We start from the raw sequence: 16,773 nt of genomic DNA on the forward strand, positions 1-16,773 counted from the left end.
TGGTTCCTCAGTAACACTTAAACAGAAAAGGCTAGAAGTGGTGCTGTGGCTCAAGTGATAGAGCAAAAGAAGCTGGTGATAAAGTCTGAGCCTTGAGCAAAAAGCAGCTCAGGGACAGTGCCAGGCCCTGAGTTATAGCCCTAGAACTGGGAAAAACAACAAAAACCACATAGCCCAGGATGGATGGTGGTGACACACACCTGTAATCCTAGCTATTCAAGAGGCTGAGAGCTGAGGATCATGATTTGAAGCTAGCCTGGACACAAAAGTCCCCATGAGACTGTTACCTCCTATTTACTACTCAAAAGCCCAAAGTGGTGCTATGGTTCAAAGTGGTAGAGCACTAGCCTTGAGCAAAAATAGCTCAGGGACAGTGCCTAGGCCCTGAATTCCAATCCCCTCACCAAAAAACCAAACCAAACAAAAACAAAAACAAAGCATAGCCCAGTGTAACATACTTCCTTTAAGAAAGAAAAACTTACATTACTTTATACCATCTTCCCATTTAATCATTATTTTAGTAGCTGAGGGAAGGTATCTTTTCAATTAAAATTTGGAACCAAAAATAGATGAAATAGAAATCAAAATACATGAACCTTCTATCCCTATAAAAATGATTTCAGAGCCAAATCAGTTTTTATTTTTTATACTTTACTGTTGACTCTAGGCTTTAAAATTATGATTTCTTTCTTTACATATGCAGGTTCTATGTTAGGCAGCAAATGAACATTTCCTTTGTAAACAACAAAACTAAATTTTCCCAACAGTTACAAAGATACAGGTTTTACCCTCCCCCCCAGTATAACACCTGCTTTCACTGTATTTGATGTCGGTATAATTTGTGGAGGGGAAGGGAAAAAACATGTCGTTTAAATAAGGATACAGGTGGACCTGTTGCAACAATGAGAAGTACAAGTTGTCACGTCAAAAACGAACTTTACAACTTGAGGGAGGGGAGGATTGGGTGAGAGGAGAGGGAGGATGGGAAGGGATGGGAAGGGTAAACAAAGGAGGAGGCTACAATGCTTGATAAGAAATGTACTCACTATCTTGCCCATGTAATTGTAACCCCTCTGTACAGTATTTTCACACACACACACAAAAAGATACAGGTTTTAAAACATTAAAAACTCCATATAGGACTGTGAAGATGGCTCAGTGGTAGAGTGCTTGCCTTGTATGCATGAGGCCCTGGGTTCGATTCCTCAGCACCACATAAGCAAAAAGAAAAAGCTGGAAGTGGCACTGTGGCTCAAGTAGTAGAGCGCTAGCCTTGAGCTGAAGAGCCGAGGGACAGTGCCCAGGCCGAGTTCAGGCCCCACGACCGGACCCAAAAAACAACAAACAAACAAACAAAAACTCCATACAAATTTAACAGCACTGGGTACTTTTATTTTATACATTAACAAAAGTGACTTCTATCCTTAAGGCACTTTTATAAGAGGATGAGAAAATTGGCAAACTGTAGGCAAAGAATGAGGTAACAGCTGTTAGCTGTAACAGGATACATTACTACATCGGACTGATGGCAACTGCATTTTAACATTTTATTGGACTCACTCACGAAGCCTTACAGTTGAAGATTTCAGAGCTTCTAATAAAGCTCTATCTGCAGGAACCAGAACTTTAATCCCATTTAGATGTTTTCTTTCTCATATAACTGTGTCCTTCACTATCAATAGCTTCAGAGAGGTCCTTCTTATTGTCTTGTGTTGCATGTAGATAACCAAGATAACCCACACAAAGCGAAAGGGTTACCAATCCAAAAGCCATTACTGGTTTGTTCTGTCAAGAAAAAAATTATAAAGCCCAAGACTGAAAATTCGAAGAGATTAAAATAGTTCTTATGCTTCCCAATACACTGACAACTCCCTACCACCCACCCAAGCAGTCCAGAAAGTGTTTCCATTATAATCACACAATCAATTCTTAATTCAATTAGCTCAACTACTGATTATTTACAGATTATAGACTCTTACTCATTCTATACAATTTCTCTATACCCTGGACATCTTGGCCATCTACTCAGTATGGTGAAAGATGAGATGAGCAAGAGGCACGGACATTGCTCTGGTATACTCAGCATCCTCAGTGGTGTCTGTGTAATGGGGAGAAGTCCCTTTACTTCTCTGTGCCCTGTTCTTCCCATTCCCTAGCCCAATTTAGCTTACTAGTGGGTGAGGATAAAGTACACATGCAATTTTTCTTGCCCAAGAACAACTGTCAAGAGTCTTTCATAACCTAAATTAGGTAGAGCAATAATAATGTATATATCCTTCTCTGGGAACCTGCTCTATTATTTTAAGAAAATTTAGTGATTGGAACAGGTATTATGCAAAGCAATATAACTTGATCAAGGGTGAAGGCTGGTAGAGCTTTTAAATACAGCTTCCAGAGAAGTGTTTTCTCTATTACAACTTATGATTCCTGACCTAAAATAGACACCTCATTTTGCATGTTTGTGTTCAACAAATTACTCTTTCTTAGGTTAGTGCAAACACACAACAGTGATAAAAATCGTCTATTTTTTGTTTTGTTTTGGGCAGTCATGGGGCTTGAACTCAGGGCCTGGGGACTGTCCCTGAATTTCTTTTTGCTCAAGGTTAGTGCTCTACCACTTGAGCTACAGTGCGGCGACCCTCAGATCTCACCCTGCTGAGTAACTAGATTACAGACATGAGCCACACCAGGGGCTCGGCTCCAAATGGCATTTTCTGCTTGTTTCCATACCTGGTCACTACAGTAGCCATCAGGTTTGGATTTAAGACCCAAGATCTAAGACCCAGGTCTGAAACCAACGATAATACCAAACCCTATATACATTTTAGACTATATCTTGCCTAAACATGTTTTATTTATAAATTAGGCACAGTAAGATATTAACAATAAAACAGAAAAATTGTAACATAGCTATATGCACATATGTGAATATGGTTCATTCTCTTGAGGCAAAAAACATTCAGGTCATTGCTGGCAGCAAAACTTGTAAAATGAAAGCATATAAGGAAGAATATTGTACTGTTATTTCAAAGCTTAATTATAAAATAAACATCAAACTTTCAGCAATGAAGTAAAACATTAGTTCAAAGTTTAAAAAATATCCTATGTTGACTTAGTGATGTAAAATACCCTATTTAACCTTAAAACAATTTACACTAACTACTGTAAAATTTTAAATCTCAGTTTCATAATAACTTCATTTTTTGTTGTTGTTGGTCACAGAGGTTGAACTCAGGGCCTGGGTGCTGTCCCTAAACTCTTTTGCTCCAGGCTAGCACTCTACCACTGTGAGCCACAGCACCACTTCTGGTTTTCTGGTGGTTAATTGAAGAATCTTGTTGACTTTTCTGCCTAGGTTGGCTTTGAACTGAAATCCTCACATTTCAGCCTCCTGAGTAGCTAGGATTACAGGTGTGAGCCACCAACTCCTGGCTGATTTTATTTTAAACTAGAAGATACATTTTCAAAAAGAAATTCATTAAATCAAATATATTCAAACAATATAAATGATAAGCTACATCCTCAACAGTATACAAATGTGTATTTTAGAATTTTTCACGAAGTGTTTACGGTATCAGCTGGGTGTAGGTGCCTCACACCTGTAATCCTAGCTATTCATGAGGCTGAGATCTGAGGGTCAAGATTGGAAGCTAGCCTGGGCAGAAAAACATCCAAGAGACTCTTATCTCCAATTAACCACAAAAAAAGAGGAATCGAAGGTATGGCTCAAATGGTGAAGTGTTGGCCTTGAGCAAAAGAGCTCAGACAGTGCCCTGCCCTGGAGTTCAAGCCCTAGTACCATCACAAACAGACACACAAAAGTTTATGATATCACATAAAGGGTAAAAAATTAGTAAAGACTAGATTGCAGTCTGTAAGACTTACCAGCTTTTCATTTTGGTCTCCCGTTTCAGTGGAAGGTCTTATTTAATAGCACATTATTAAACCATAAAATTACCTTCATATTAATGCAACAATGCATCAGTTAATAAATTAAAATGTAACCATTTTTCACTATCATACCCATATGCCTGAAAAACAATGTCTTAAATACATATAGGTAAAGCAGCATTTAGCATTTTCCTTTCACTTGTTTTAATTCAGAAAGGTCTTATTAGTCAACATAAAATATCCACAATAAGAGCATATTACTAAAGAAAAATAGGAGCTACTTCTCATTGCCTGATTAAAGTTATATCCTGTCTTTCTTACAGGTTTAATGAAGAGCTCTGGATTCACAGCTCGAAATAAGGTCGTTGTACGAACACTTCTGAGCCCTGGGTTTGGAAAGTCTTTCTCTTTGGGTGGTTCCTTTTTAACTGCTGGAGGCTCAGGAGCTGAAGACATCTTGACTAACGATGATTACCTAAAAACAAGATATTTTTCTTTCGTAATTCTTTGACAAACCTTTTTTTAAAAAATAAAGCCACTAAGGAAATAAAAATCACAAATACGTTCTTCTTTTGAATTCTGGATTAGCACAAAAAGTGGATGTCAATTCTATTCAAGTGATGTTTTAAACTTTATTCAGTAAAATTATTTTAACCTAAAAAAAAAAACAACCCCAACCCCAAATCAAACCAATAAACCATGAAACTGACAGAAGTCTGGAGAATGATTATTTGACACTAAGCCAGTATTACATGGAGGAGAGTACCATGGATAATCCCTTGCTCCATGGGCCCACCCAAGCATCCACTGTCCCAAGCAGTAAGGGTAAATAACTAGTTGTTTCTATTCACTCCTCCTTTGCTTATCAGCAACTCTCTGGAAAGAATATGTTCTGTACACTCCTTAGTCTAAATATCCTCTCTTTCAGTTGTTCTAAATCTGTTCTATTAGAACTAAGTATGTCCGTAATCTTCTGGTTCTTCTAATTTGAAGCATTAACATTTTGTATTTTTCTCTTCCAGGTGTCACTATTCCTGTCATCCAATGCCTAAGGTGGGAGATAGGAAGTAGAGAAACTTTCCAAAGGCTGAAATTAATAATAAAAGATAAAACTCTTTGGGAGACATGCCACAACTTCCTGTACAATAAAGTTATGTAGGGTCAAACATTCACATGTAATTCACTGGTGCTTGTTTTGTGTAAGTACTCTTTATTCATTAGTCTTCTATTTCATACACTACAAAAATATGCAGTTTTAAGGAGAAAATCAGACCAGTTGTTCAAACAATTTGTGCTGCAGTGATCAAAAAGCATTTACTTAAAAGCACTTGGTAGGTAAATACCTTGTCATGAACATCTGCTGGGTGAATTCTCCTCTACAAATGTTCACTGTAAGCTGTTTCACTTTTTTCTCCATGCATATTTTAGTTATTATTACTGATGTTTTCACCATCACTACAGCTTTGTGATCCCATTGTTACTTCAGTATTTCTGTAGAAATTTCAAGAGGTGCTAATTCCTGAGGAACAGGTGGTTGCCTGTAGTCACAAATTCTTCAAAATTAAATTGGTTTGGGATACCAGAGACAGTAGCAATTGAATATTACATGGCTTAAATATCACAATAGCTGCAATCTTCCAGGAGTACTTCAGGGATCCCACATTTTACTGCTGCAGGTGACTTTGTAGACATCTGACTTCAAGAAGTCATGTCAACAGATGCTTCATGATGCTTCCATTTTTACCTCCTTACCTAAATTCTGAACTTTTTCTTCCCACCACTGGTTTCAGTAATGAACTTTCAATGTGTGAATTATAGCTTCATCCGAAGGCTGCAAAATGATGGAGTTTGAAGATGAAAACAACACATACACTATCCAACTTAGGGAGTGTTGTGGGCATATGGTTGTTTTGATAAAAAAGATACTATGTTCTGCTCCTGTCCATTCTTCTCAGTCATTAGTAAGTTTGTCATCATCTGGGCATGTTATTTCCTTGATAATTACAAGGAAACAAATGAACAATTCTGGGAATTAGCCAACTTGCCAAATGGCAGTGCTATAAAATGCATTATACAGAACAGTCATCAATTTGTCCCTTCCTTATAAATCCATATAAGAATATAAGATAACAACTACTAAAGCAGTTTCCTCAGCTTTTAAATTTTCAAGCTGTAACCAGTGGATTTTTTTTTTACTTCTCCTGCATACTAGTTACTACTTTTATCTGGTTTAATTCACTATGGGAAACTTCTAAAATAATTCTGTAACAGCCAGTGCACATTTGCTTGAAGTCACTATATCCAAAGTTGACAAAAATAGATGCTTTCTGTTGCTCAAGTGGTACTGTTGAAGGCACATTTCTTCGAACGTTTAATACTATACAAACAGCTATGAAGGAACTTTCCACCTTTGTTTTAGTCCCAGAATCTCAAAAATTTTCTCTTCAGTTGGGCACTGGTGTCTCATGCTTGTAATCCGATCTACTCAGATGGCTAAGATTTGAGGATCAAGGCTTGAAAACAGCCCAATCAGACAAATCTGAGACTCTTATCTCTAATCAACCAGCAAAAGCCAGAAGTGAAGAGGTGGTTCAAGTGGTAGAATGCTAGCTTTGAGCCAAAAAGCCAAGCAAGAATGTAGGGCCCTGAATTAAAGCCCTACTACCAGACACACACACACACACACACACACCTTTCAATCTTGGCTCAGACTTCCAAAAGCTTAAGACCATATGTGTTTGGGGGACAGGGGATAACTCTAAATGCTTTCTCCATACCTCCTGTAGCAGCAATCTACTCTGCTTGTTATTGATATTTTCTCTATTGAAAACTAGGGTTTCATCTTTCTCCTCATAAACATGATGGAAGGATGATGATACACACACACACACATACCACATAAATGTATTTAGACTTTAAGTAATAAGTTTTGACTGCCAGGTACCTTAACCTGTTAGCAGTGATGTTTCTATGCTTAAATCCTATCAAGACTACAAATGTGGGGAAAGAGTAAATTTTTAAAAATCACTAAAGTAAAATTGTAATTTGAGATGATTATCAGGCCCTATCTGTAAGAAATGTACAAAGAAAAGTTCTAACACCTAATGCCACAACATTAGCACTGACTCACAGCCTCAGAGTTTACTACAACTGCGGCTAGTGGGGGGGAGGGGGGGGAAACAACTAGGAAGGCCCCAAAAAGCAAACATATCAAAGTAAAAAAATCTAACCAGAAACCAATCCAAACAGCTTTTTCCTTTTATTATTAGAAAGTAGCTGCATGTAATTAAAACAAAGATATCCTATGGAAAGTGGTCTGAAGTTGCTCACAGGGAAGACCAAGTAATGGGGGAAGCGGGTCCACAGAGTACACATCATAGAGCACAGAAAGGCCTCAGAGCAGTTTATCATGTACACTTTGTGAGGATGGCAATGTGCTGGGAACGACAGATTGTTAAATTACTCTATATTTCACACACACATATGTATATACACACATACACATGCATACATACATATATGGAGAGAGATACATAGTCAACACAAATTTCACTAGTGGGTAAGTATCCCTTACATGGAATGCTTGGGACCAAATATGTTTAAGAATTTATTTTGGCCCTCAGAATATTTGCATATAGTGAGATATCCAGGGAACGAGACCCAAGCTTTAACATAATATTCTGTAAGATTTTGTATAAACCTTATACATACAGCCTAAAGGTAATTTACACTATATTTTTAATAATGTGGTCATGAAATAAGGGCTGTGTACAAGTGACTGTTCAGAAAGCAAAGACATCTCTATCTCAGCCACCCACATGAATGTTGTGTTTGGCCTCACCCTCATTCCTGACTCTGAATTCATATGCTATTAGTGACTGAATCATTTTCTTCCTCTTACTTTCCTCTTACTCATACACAAGTAGTGAGTAAAAACCATGGTCTAACACTGTACAGTGAAATCGTGTGCACTAGGGAACTAAGTAGCACAGCGGTAGCTGCTAAATCCCATGCCAGCATCAAACAGCACCTGTGTTTGATTAAAAAGCAACTGAGTCCTGTATATATTTTTTTAAGTAGCTAAGCAGTTGAGGGACCAGGAAGTGGGCTCTCTAGGGATGAGGAAGCATTCTGCTGGGTGGCACTTTTAAATGGTTTTCCTAGAGTCATCTGTCTCATTAACAACCTTTTTTGTCTTAAAAGTCTCCCTTTGATTTTATAAACAGACATGACTTCTTGTTCTGTTATGAATGTACGTTGCTCTAGTCCTTTGATAAGCCCATCACACAGCTGCACCATATCGTCGAGGGGCACTTTCCCTGCAGTGTTCGCCATACTGTCTTCATCATCACTATTAGCATGATCACCTTGATTCTCAGCCCTGTCATCCATTCCACCCTTGGTCAATGACTGAACAAGTGAAGACTCATTACTGTTAGTGCATTTCTCCACAGCTGTGGTACCAGACGACTTATCACCATAAATATTTAAAAATTTAATGCCATGTCTTTTCTTAAATTTCTGCAGCCAGCCTGTTGAATACTCACAATTCCCTTCAATTTTTAATTCACTGTGATAGATCTTTGCTTGCTTCATGATCAACACACCATTCAGTGGCATGTGCTCATTGCGACGCTTGCGGATCCACTCTTTCAATACTCGATCAAGGTCTTCATTTTTTGCTTTATGTAGTGTTTTTCTATCCTTCATTAACTTTGGCTCATCACTTTCTGCATAGAACTTCAACAGTTTATCCTTCTGTTTCTTTAAGTCATATATAGTAGTCATTCCAACACCATATTCTTCAGTAAGATGTTTCACACTTACACCACTGTCCAACTTTTCCAATAGCTTCACTTTTTGTGCTATAGATAAACATAAATGCTTCCTCTTTTTCTTATCACTGTTACCCATAGGGATATCTGATGGTCTTTTTGACATTTTCAGTGTTATCATTATTCCACAGAGCAACACAGAAGCAAAAAATTACAGCAAGTAGAGTACAAAGGTCTTGGCTCCATTAGGATCGTGGTGCCTGTCATAGACACACTGGGCCTGCATGCATGCCATTTCATTACCCAGTGAGGGCATATACAGAAAAGAATTACTGCAGCCCAAGGGGCCTGAGGTTATATTTTTCTCTTGGGGATGCTGAATAAACTGCACACTGTGTACCTTTTTCTTGACTTCAACCTGTCACTTGAGGTCAAGTGTGAATTTTCCATTTGTGGCATCAGGTTGACATTCAAAAGTTTCAGATTTTAGGGTACTTCAGAGTTCCAATTTTCAGATTGGAATGCTCAACCTGTATTTTGAAATTAAAAGGATGCAGTGGTGGTGAATGTCATGGAATTCAACCTATGGTAAAGGTCAATAAAAAAAAAAAGCCATATCAATCTCTCCAGTGGTCTAACACAAATTCTAATAATTTTAGTTCTAAGATTCCTTGAACTCTTTTTCTCCTGAAAAAACCTATATTTCCTTTGTAATAAATTATGAAAATAAGCAATCAAGGTCATAGTCACGTTCACCTTAATAAAGCACTGTCTTTTGTTTTTACCCAATTGGCAAAGAATACTTGGACTGCAAAACCATATGCATACTTGAAAAGAGCCAATATAACCACAATTTCCATTGCTTTTGATACTTTCTGTAAAGGAAAAAAGTAGTATTTCTCATTATTTTACCTTTTATTGTAAGTAGGGCTAGTCAGCTTAGTTTTACTATTTTTTTTTTCTTTTTGAGCCAAGCAATGAAGACTGTAAAACAGTCCTTCCAAAATTGCAAGAATTTGCTTATATTTATAACACTAGTAAGAAAATTTTCATAACTACATATACTATCAAAAAAAAAAAGAGATTACTGGGACCAAGTGTTAGTAGCCAAGAATTTGTTACATATATAAAACCACAAAGAACAGAAAAACTTTTCCATGTGTTTCTCATTTGACTAGCACATGTATACAGCTGTGTATGTATGAAGAACACAAAATCTCTCAGCTGTTTCTTCACAGATGGGTAGGTACACTGGAAAAAACAAAACTCTTACAGAAACAAGTGAAACTATAATCTACTAATCTAGGAATAAAAGCTGACTATTTCCTAGTGTAGAAAAGCTGAAAAACAAATCATATGCTCACAAAACATAGGAAGAAGCTGTTCAGTTACTTTTGGTCATAGGGCTTGAACTCAGGGCCTGGATGCTGTCCTTGAGCTCTTCTCCTCAAGGCTAGTGCTCTATCACTTTGAGCCACAGCTGCACTTCCCATTTTCTGGTGGCTAATTGGAGATGAGTCTCTTGGACTTTCCTGCCCAGGCTAGCTTTGAATTGCGATCCTCAGATCTCAGCACCCTCAGTAGCTAGGATTACAAAGCCATCAGTGCCCTGGTGAATAGGTTATTCTGACATGCCTCTCAGATGAAATGATAACAAAAAGGATATTACCATCAGATCTTCCTGTCTCATCATGTCCTCCAACTTCTCCCTCCACACTACTGGAGGTAACTAACTTATTTGCATATAACAATAATCAGCCTCTACTTATATATTTTATTTTTATGCTGAATTAAAGTGTCTACGTAGGATTCTCCTTTATTGTATTAAAAGGGGAATCATGGGCTGGGAAAGTGGCTCAGTGGTAGAGTGCTTGTCTCACATGCATGAGGCCCTGGGTTCGATTCCTTACCACATAAGCAGAAAAAGCCAGAAGTGGTGCTGTAGCTCAAGTGGTAGAGCGCTAGCCTTGAGCTAAAGAGCTGAGAGACAGCGCCCAGGCCCAGAGTTCAGGCCCCATGACTGACAAAAGAAAAAACATGAGGGGGGGGAGGGAATCATACATATAAAACATCTTGGGGGAGGGGAAGGAAATGATACATTGTTCCAAAATAATTTAGTTTTGAACTATGTGTCAGCCAACTTGCCAAGTAATAAATCAGGCACTGTAGGCTGTGTGATCTTATTTTCTCTTTTTTTTGGTCCAGCCGTGGGCCTGAACTCTAGGCCGGGACGCTGTCCCTCAGCTCTTCAGCTCAAGGCTAGCTAGCGCTCTACCACTTAAGCCACAGTGCCACTTCTGGCTTTTTTCTTTTTGCTTATGTGGTGCTGAGGAATCGAATCCAGGGCCTCAGGCATGCAAGGCAAGCGCTCTACCACTGAGCCACCTTCCCAGCCCTTATTTTCTTTTTCCTATGAATGACTTATTTACTTATGACAAGAAACTGTTATTTGTGTATGTGTGAGCATATATACATATACAATATATGCATATATATTACTTTGCATGTATTTTGTGCAAGTATACACACACACACACACACACACACACACACACACACACACACACACACACACACATCTATACTTATACATAAAAAAACCTGCCTAGGCTGGGAATGTGGCTTAGTAGTAAAGTGCTTGCCTTGCAATGCATGAAGGCCTGGGTTCGATTCCTTAGTACCATATAAACAGAAAAACCCAGAAGAGGAGCTGTTGCTTGTAGTAGAGTGCTAACCTTGAGCAAACAGCAGCTCAGGGATAGTGCCTAGGCCCCGAGTTCAAGCCCAGGGCTGGGGAAAAATAACAATAAACTAGCCTATAAAAAAGTATACTATGCTCCACATACCTCACATATCCCTTCCTGGTAAAATGTTCCATTTACCTTTTCCTCTGTCCTTCCTTCCTGGGAAGGAAACATGCAATGTGAAAAGGCAACAGTAGAGATCCAGGACTGGCCCCTTTACACAACTCTTGGGGGCATTTGTATCTTGTGTGAGAATGGAGCTCCATCAATTACAATAATCCACAGTACTAGAAGCTAGGCAGAACCAGGTCTGGTCATTTTTGAGTGAGTTTTCTCTACCTGCTTTTGTTTTGGGGATAATCTAGAATGTGTCTAACTGATATATTGTACCTGAAAATTAGATCAAGATATAAAGAATGTAAGAATTTGGGTGGAAGTCCATTATCCAATGTAATTTTAGAAATAAACTCTTCTATAGATAAAAAAATGCCAGAAGTGGCGCTGTGGCTCAAGTGGTAGAGTGCTAGCCTAGAGCTGAAGGACAGCACCCAGGCCCAGAGTTCAAGCCCCACGACCGCCTAAAAATAAAATAAAAAGATTCAGGGAATTATTAAATGGAAACAACATATATTTTATTAGGTCCTAACCCAGGACTGGAATTGGTACCTGACACTTTTGCTCAATGGCTAGTGTTCTACTGACTGAGCCAGGCCTCCAATCCAAGGAAACTATTTTAATATGAATAAAATCAGTTTTACATTATCTTAGCAGACAAGAAAGTAACTTGCAATCTGCTGCAGAACACCTTTAAAATGAAACAGATAAGCTTAGGATAGAATCAGAAGCTTTTAAAGCTTGACTGACTCTAAGTGAGTTTCAAATCTTTTTTTTTTTTTTTAACGAGCCAAGTAGTAAGGCTAGAACTCAGAGCATTGATCTCTCTTGCTTTTTCCAAGATACTCTTCCAGCCTTTGGCTGGTTAATTACAGAAAGGAGTCTAGACTTACTTCCTGTAGGCCTACTTTAGTTCACAATTTTTTTTTTTTTGGTCGGTCGTTGGGCTTGAACTCTGGGCTTGAGCGCTATCCCTCAGCTCTTCAGGTCAAGGCGAGCGCTCTACTGCTTGAGCCACAGTGCCACTTCCTGTAGGCCTACTTTAAACCACAATCCTCACACCTCAGCCTTCAGAATATTGGAATTAGAGGCTTGAGCCAACATTCTCAGCTTTCAAATCTTGTGTGTGTGTGTTGTGTGTGTGTGTGTGTGTGTGTGTGAGATACTGAGTGCAGGTACTGGGGCTTGAACTAGGGGCTTTGCATTTTTATTTGGCTTTTTCACCTTGGCTGATGCTCTACCACTCAAGCCACACCTCTACTTCCAGGCCTTTGCAGGTTAACTGGAAGATAAGAACCTCTCCATTTGTCTGCCAGGCATGACTACCAACTAGGATCCTTGTATCTAAGCTTCTGGAGTATCTGGGAATCTGGAGGCAAACCACCAGCACCAAGATACAGCTTCAAATCTTACCTTTGATAACAGATGTGGATTGAGGTACGTGGATTAACTGACAAGTATTAGAAGGATACGAGGTTCAGAAACCGAAGCCAATGTCATCCTCACGATTTAGTCCCACTTTCCACCCTCCTTTAAACTAAAGCGCATCCCGGCCAAAGCCATTGTCTGTTGGTAGGAAGAGGGGGGGGGTTCGCCCAAGATCTTCCCGTTTCCAGACCACTCCTGCCACCTCATTCCCTGTTCTAAACGGACAGCAAGACTGCATTTACGCGTTATTACAAGACCTAAGAAACATACGCAGGCTTTTCACGTGAGCTATGTCTCCAAGAAGGAGGAGGTCTTCCAGCCCTTGGCCAGGGGCACACGCCTGTGAATCCTAGCTACTCACAGGGCTGGGCTCTGGGGACTGAGGCAGGAAAGTACACGAACCTCCCCTTCTCCAATGAACCAGGAGAAAAAAAAAAGAGAGAGAGAAATAATACAAAGTGGAGGCGCGGTTCAAGGAGGAGAACGCCAGCCCTGGGCAGAAAAAGCGAAGGGACCCCCGGGGAACCGAGGCCCTGGGTTCGAGCCCCAAGGGTCGGCACAAACCCCCCCTTCGCTTGTGTGTACCGTACCCGAAAAATGGAGGACGGCTTAGTCAAAGGCGGTGGCAGACCGTCGGGGGGCCTCGGCCGTCCCCTCCCTCCCCGAGGGCCGGCGCCTGGGCACACGCGCGCGCCGGGCTCCAAACCGCCGCCGGCGCCGCTCGGGTCTCCTCAGCGCCCGGGCGCGGCCGCGGAGAGGCGCGAACCCCGGGCCCGCGCCGGCGCGTCACGTCCGGAAACAGCCCCCGAGGGGGCCCCGCCTCGAACGGGACTGCGGGCTCCGGCGCTGCCGGCGGCAGAGGCCGGCCACCCGAGGGAAGGCCGCCGAGTCCGTCACGCCGGGGACTGACGCCCGTTTCCTTTCAGGCTGCGCCCCCCCGCCGCGTCCCCAAGCTCGCCGCCGCCGCCGCCATTATGGCCGCGCTCACCTTCCGCGGCGTCACCTCCTCCGCGCGGCTCGCCTCGGCGGCGCCGGTGGGGCGGAGCGGCCGGGCGCGCCCGGCACGCACCGGGGGGCGCCACAGCGCCACCGACGCCCCGGAGGCCGCAGCGCAGGGCGCGCGGCCGACCCCGCCCACCTGCTCCGTGCCGCTCTAGTGGATTACCCAGGGTTGGACAGGTTTCCTGCTTCTTTTGACATTTGATTTTCAAACTTCCAGCTTTAAAGAAGCTTTACGTTTCGAGTTTATGGGCTTTGCATAAATAAACCTAGCCGGATGCTGGCGGCTCACGCCTATTAGCGTAGCTACACCGGAGGCTGAGATCTGAGGATAACGGTTCAAAGCCGTGTTGGGCAGGAAAATCCCTGAGATCCTTTATCCAATTCACCACCCGGGGGCTTGGGCGGGGAGGTGGTGGAGGAAGCGGAGCTGTGGTAGAGCGCTGGCTTTGAGCAAAAAAGAAAAGCTTAGGGGCAGCGGCCAGGCCCGGAGTTCAAGCCCCATGACCGACAAAATACCCAGCTCGAAATATGTATTATTGAATGGAAGTGGACAGCATTTTGAGAATGAACGCTTATGTCTGGGCTCTTTCCACTCCAAATTAAGGCGCTTTTAGCAGCAGAACAATTTACACACACATTCTGTTAGTTGTGAGATTCTAAAATGCAAGAAGTCTATAGTTATAGTTGAGACAGTAGTTATGGGTCCTCCCTCCCTCCCTCCCTTCCTTCCTTCCTTCCTTCCCTCCCTCCCCTCCTCGCGCCCGCCACCCACCCGCTGGCTTGCTTTCTTCTTGCTTTCTTGTGTGCTTGCATACTTGCTTGCTTGCTTGCTAACTTGCTTTCTTGTTTTCATGCCAGTCCTGCGGGGAGGGGGGGGGGGGTGCTCTACCAATTAAGCCACAGCGCCACTTGTGGCTTTTTGGTGGTTAATTGGAGATAAGCGTCTCATGGACTTTAATACCTAGACTAGCTTCAAACCGTGATCCTAGATCTCAGTCTCTTGAGAGCTAGAATTACAGGTGTGAGCCACTGGTGCCCTATTTGCACATACTTTTTGATGTTTAAGTTTGTTGGGAGATAAGTTATATCAACATGTACCCAGATTTGGGGATGGGTTTACACAAATCTTTGGATTTTGAATTTAAAACTTGTTCTTCCAAGTAAAATTAACTCTAATTTTATTTTTTAAAATGCATTGACATATGATCTTACTAGGCATTACTTTTTAAAGCAAATTAAAACTCCATGAAGAAACCTCTTCCGAGCTAAGAACAGCTTTAGGGCTACAAAATATTGTTATATTGCATTATCAACAGACCCAAACTTTATCCTTAGGATTTTCACTAATCTTAACCATGTTAAGTATCAGTATGGAGGCAAAAGCAATTGAGAGCAATCTCAAGTGATCAGATGAAAAGCTGAATGAAAGAGAAGAACATATAAGAGCATGAACTGAAAATAATAGAGAAAAGCATAAAGGCCTTGCCAATTTCATAATGCAAGTGATATGACTAAATAATTCTTTCAAGAGATTACTTTGAAAAAACGATGCCAGTCTGGGTACATTTATAATCTTTGCTCATGAACAGCTACATACCTATTTAATAATGTTTAACAAGAGGCTATATTTTTAATGGGCTTGCATAGAGCAGAGATCCCTCTGTGTGAAAACACATTCAAATTACTGAAAGGTAATTATGCTAAAAAGAGGTTCCCAAGTTATGCTCTGGAGATGATGACACTGTGACCCCGCAGCTTCTCAAGGGATCTGTAATAGCACTGACGCATTTGACATTTTTTTTTTTTTTGGCCAGGAAAGAATTCACAGTTGACTTACAGTATTAATAAAAACAACATGCAGTGTTTTGTCAAAGACAGGGCTTTAAAAAAGTAACATAAACACTGACTTTTCTTTAAGTCAGCACGAAGCTGAGCCAAAGTAAATGATACAGTGAAGGTGGGCGATGGATATCTGACTCCCTTTGACCAAGTTACTCAAAAATTAAGTGTGCTAGGATAATTTCCAAACCTGCCAGTCCTTCACCACCTTCTGATTCCATACTTTTCCCCATGCCTTCTCACTTTAACTCTGGGGTTGGCCTTATGATTTCCTTTGAGAAATATGATACGAATACATGTGATGCAGTAGATGCTAGAAAATCAGTGAAACTGGAAAGCATGTTTCAACAAGCTCATTGGAGATGAAAATTGCTTAGGGCAGAGCCAAGATTGAATTCTCTCTACAGCCTCTGATCCTGTAGGTCGAGAGTGGGGCCTTAGAATTCCCATTTTTTAATAGTAAAAAAAAGTTTATATTATTAGCAAAGAACTATTTCAAAATTCATTATCACCCAAGTTGAAATTTTAGTATAAACTTGCATACAAGTCACTTTCCACTATTTATTCTACACACACACACACACACACACACACACACACACACACACACATATATGCATATATATATACATACACACACATACATATATGCATATATATACATACACACACATATATATGCATATATATACATACACACACACACACACACACACACACACACACACACACACACACACAGCTCTGGCATTCAAACATGTATCCTAAATCATTATGTCCAAATATAAATAGTTGGGGTAGTCAAACTTCTGCCACAAGTTATGAAGGGGTTACAGATGTAAGATGTTCCGAATTATGTAGTAGAAGGAAGAAAGAGCATTGCTTAGTTTTTATGTGCAGATATGTATTTTCCTATTGATATAGGCAGACTTCAGTAGACAGCTGTCAAAATGGAAACAGCTGCAGAGCCCAGATGAAAG

At 40.7% G+C, this 16,773-nt stretch overlaps 1 protein-coding gene across 5 annotated transcripts; it reads right to left on the bottom strand.

The window, feature by feature from the left end:
- Positions 1–1,366: 1,366 nt before the first annotated feature.
- Positions 1,367–14,011, bottom strand: Smim8 (small integral membrane protein 8). Of its 5 annotated transcripts, none has more exons than XM_042679622.1 (4): positions 13,941–13,959; positions 9,067–9,196; positions 4,213–4,366; positions 1,367–1,785 (listed from the first exon to the last, which is right to left on the bottom strand). In XM_042679622.1, exons 3-4 carry the CDS (start codon positions 4,345–4,347, stop codon positions 1,627–1,629), a joined length of 294 nt encoding a protein of 97 aa, XP_042535556.1. In that variant the 5' UTR covers positions 4,348–4,366; positions 9,067–9,196; positions 13,941–13,959; the 3' UTR covers positions 1,367–1,626. The 5 variants fall into 5 exon arrangements, with proteins under 5 accessions (XP_042535556.1, XP_042535554.1, XP_042535555.1 ...); XM_042679620.1 differs by lacking the exon at positions 13,941–13,959 and adding an exon at positions 13,543–13,645; XM_042679621.1 differs by lacking the exon at positions 9,067–9,196 and having other exon boundaries at positions 13,941–14,011.
- Positions 14,012–16,773: the final 2,762 nt, after the last annotated feature.

Source organism: Dipodomys spectabilis, unplaced genomic scaffold (genome assembly GCF_019054845.1).
Source record: "Dipodomys spectabilis isolate Male_0828 unplaced genomic scaffold, ASM1905484v1 ptg000053l, whole genome shotgun sequence".
NCBI lineage: Eukaryota > Metazoa > Chordata > Mammalia > Rodentia > Heteromyidae > Dipodomys > Dipodomys spectabilis.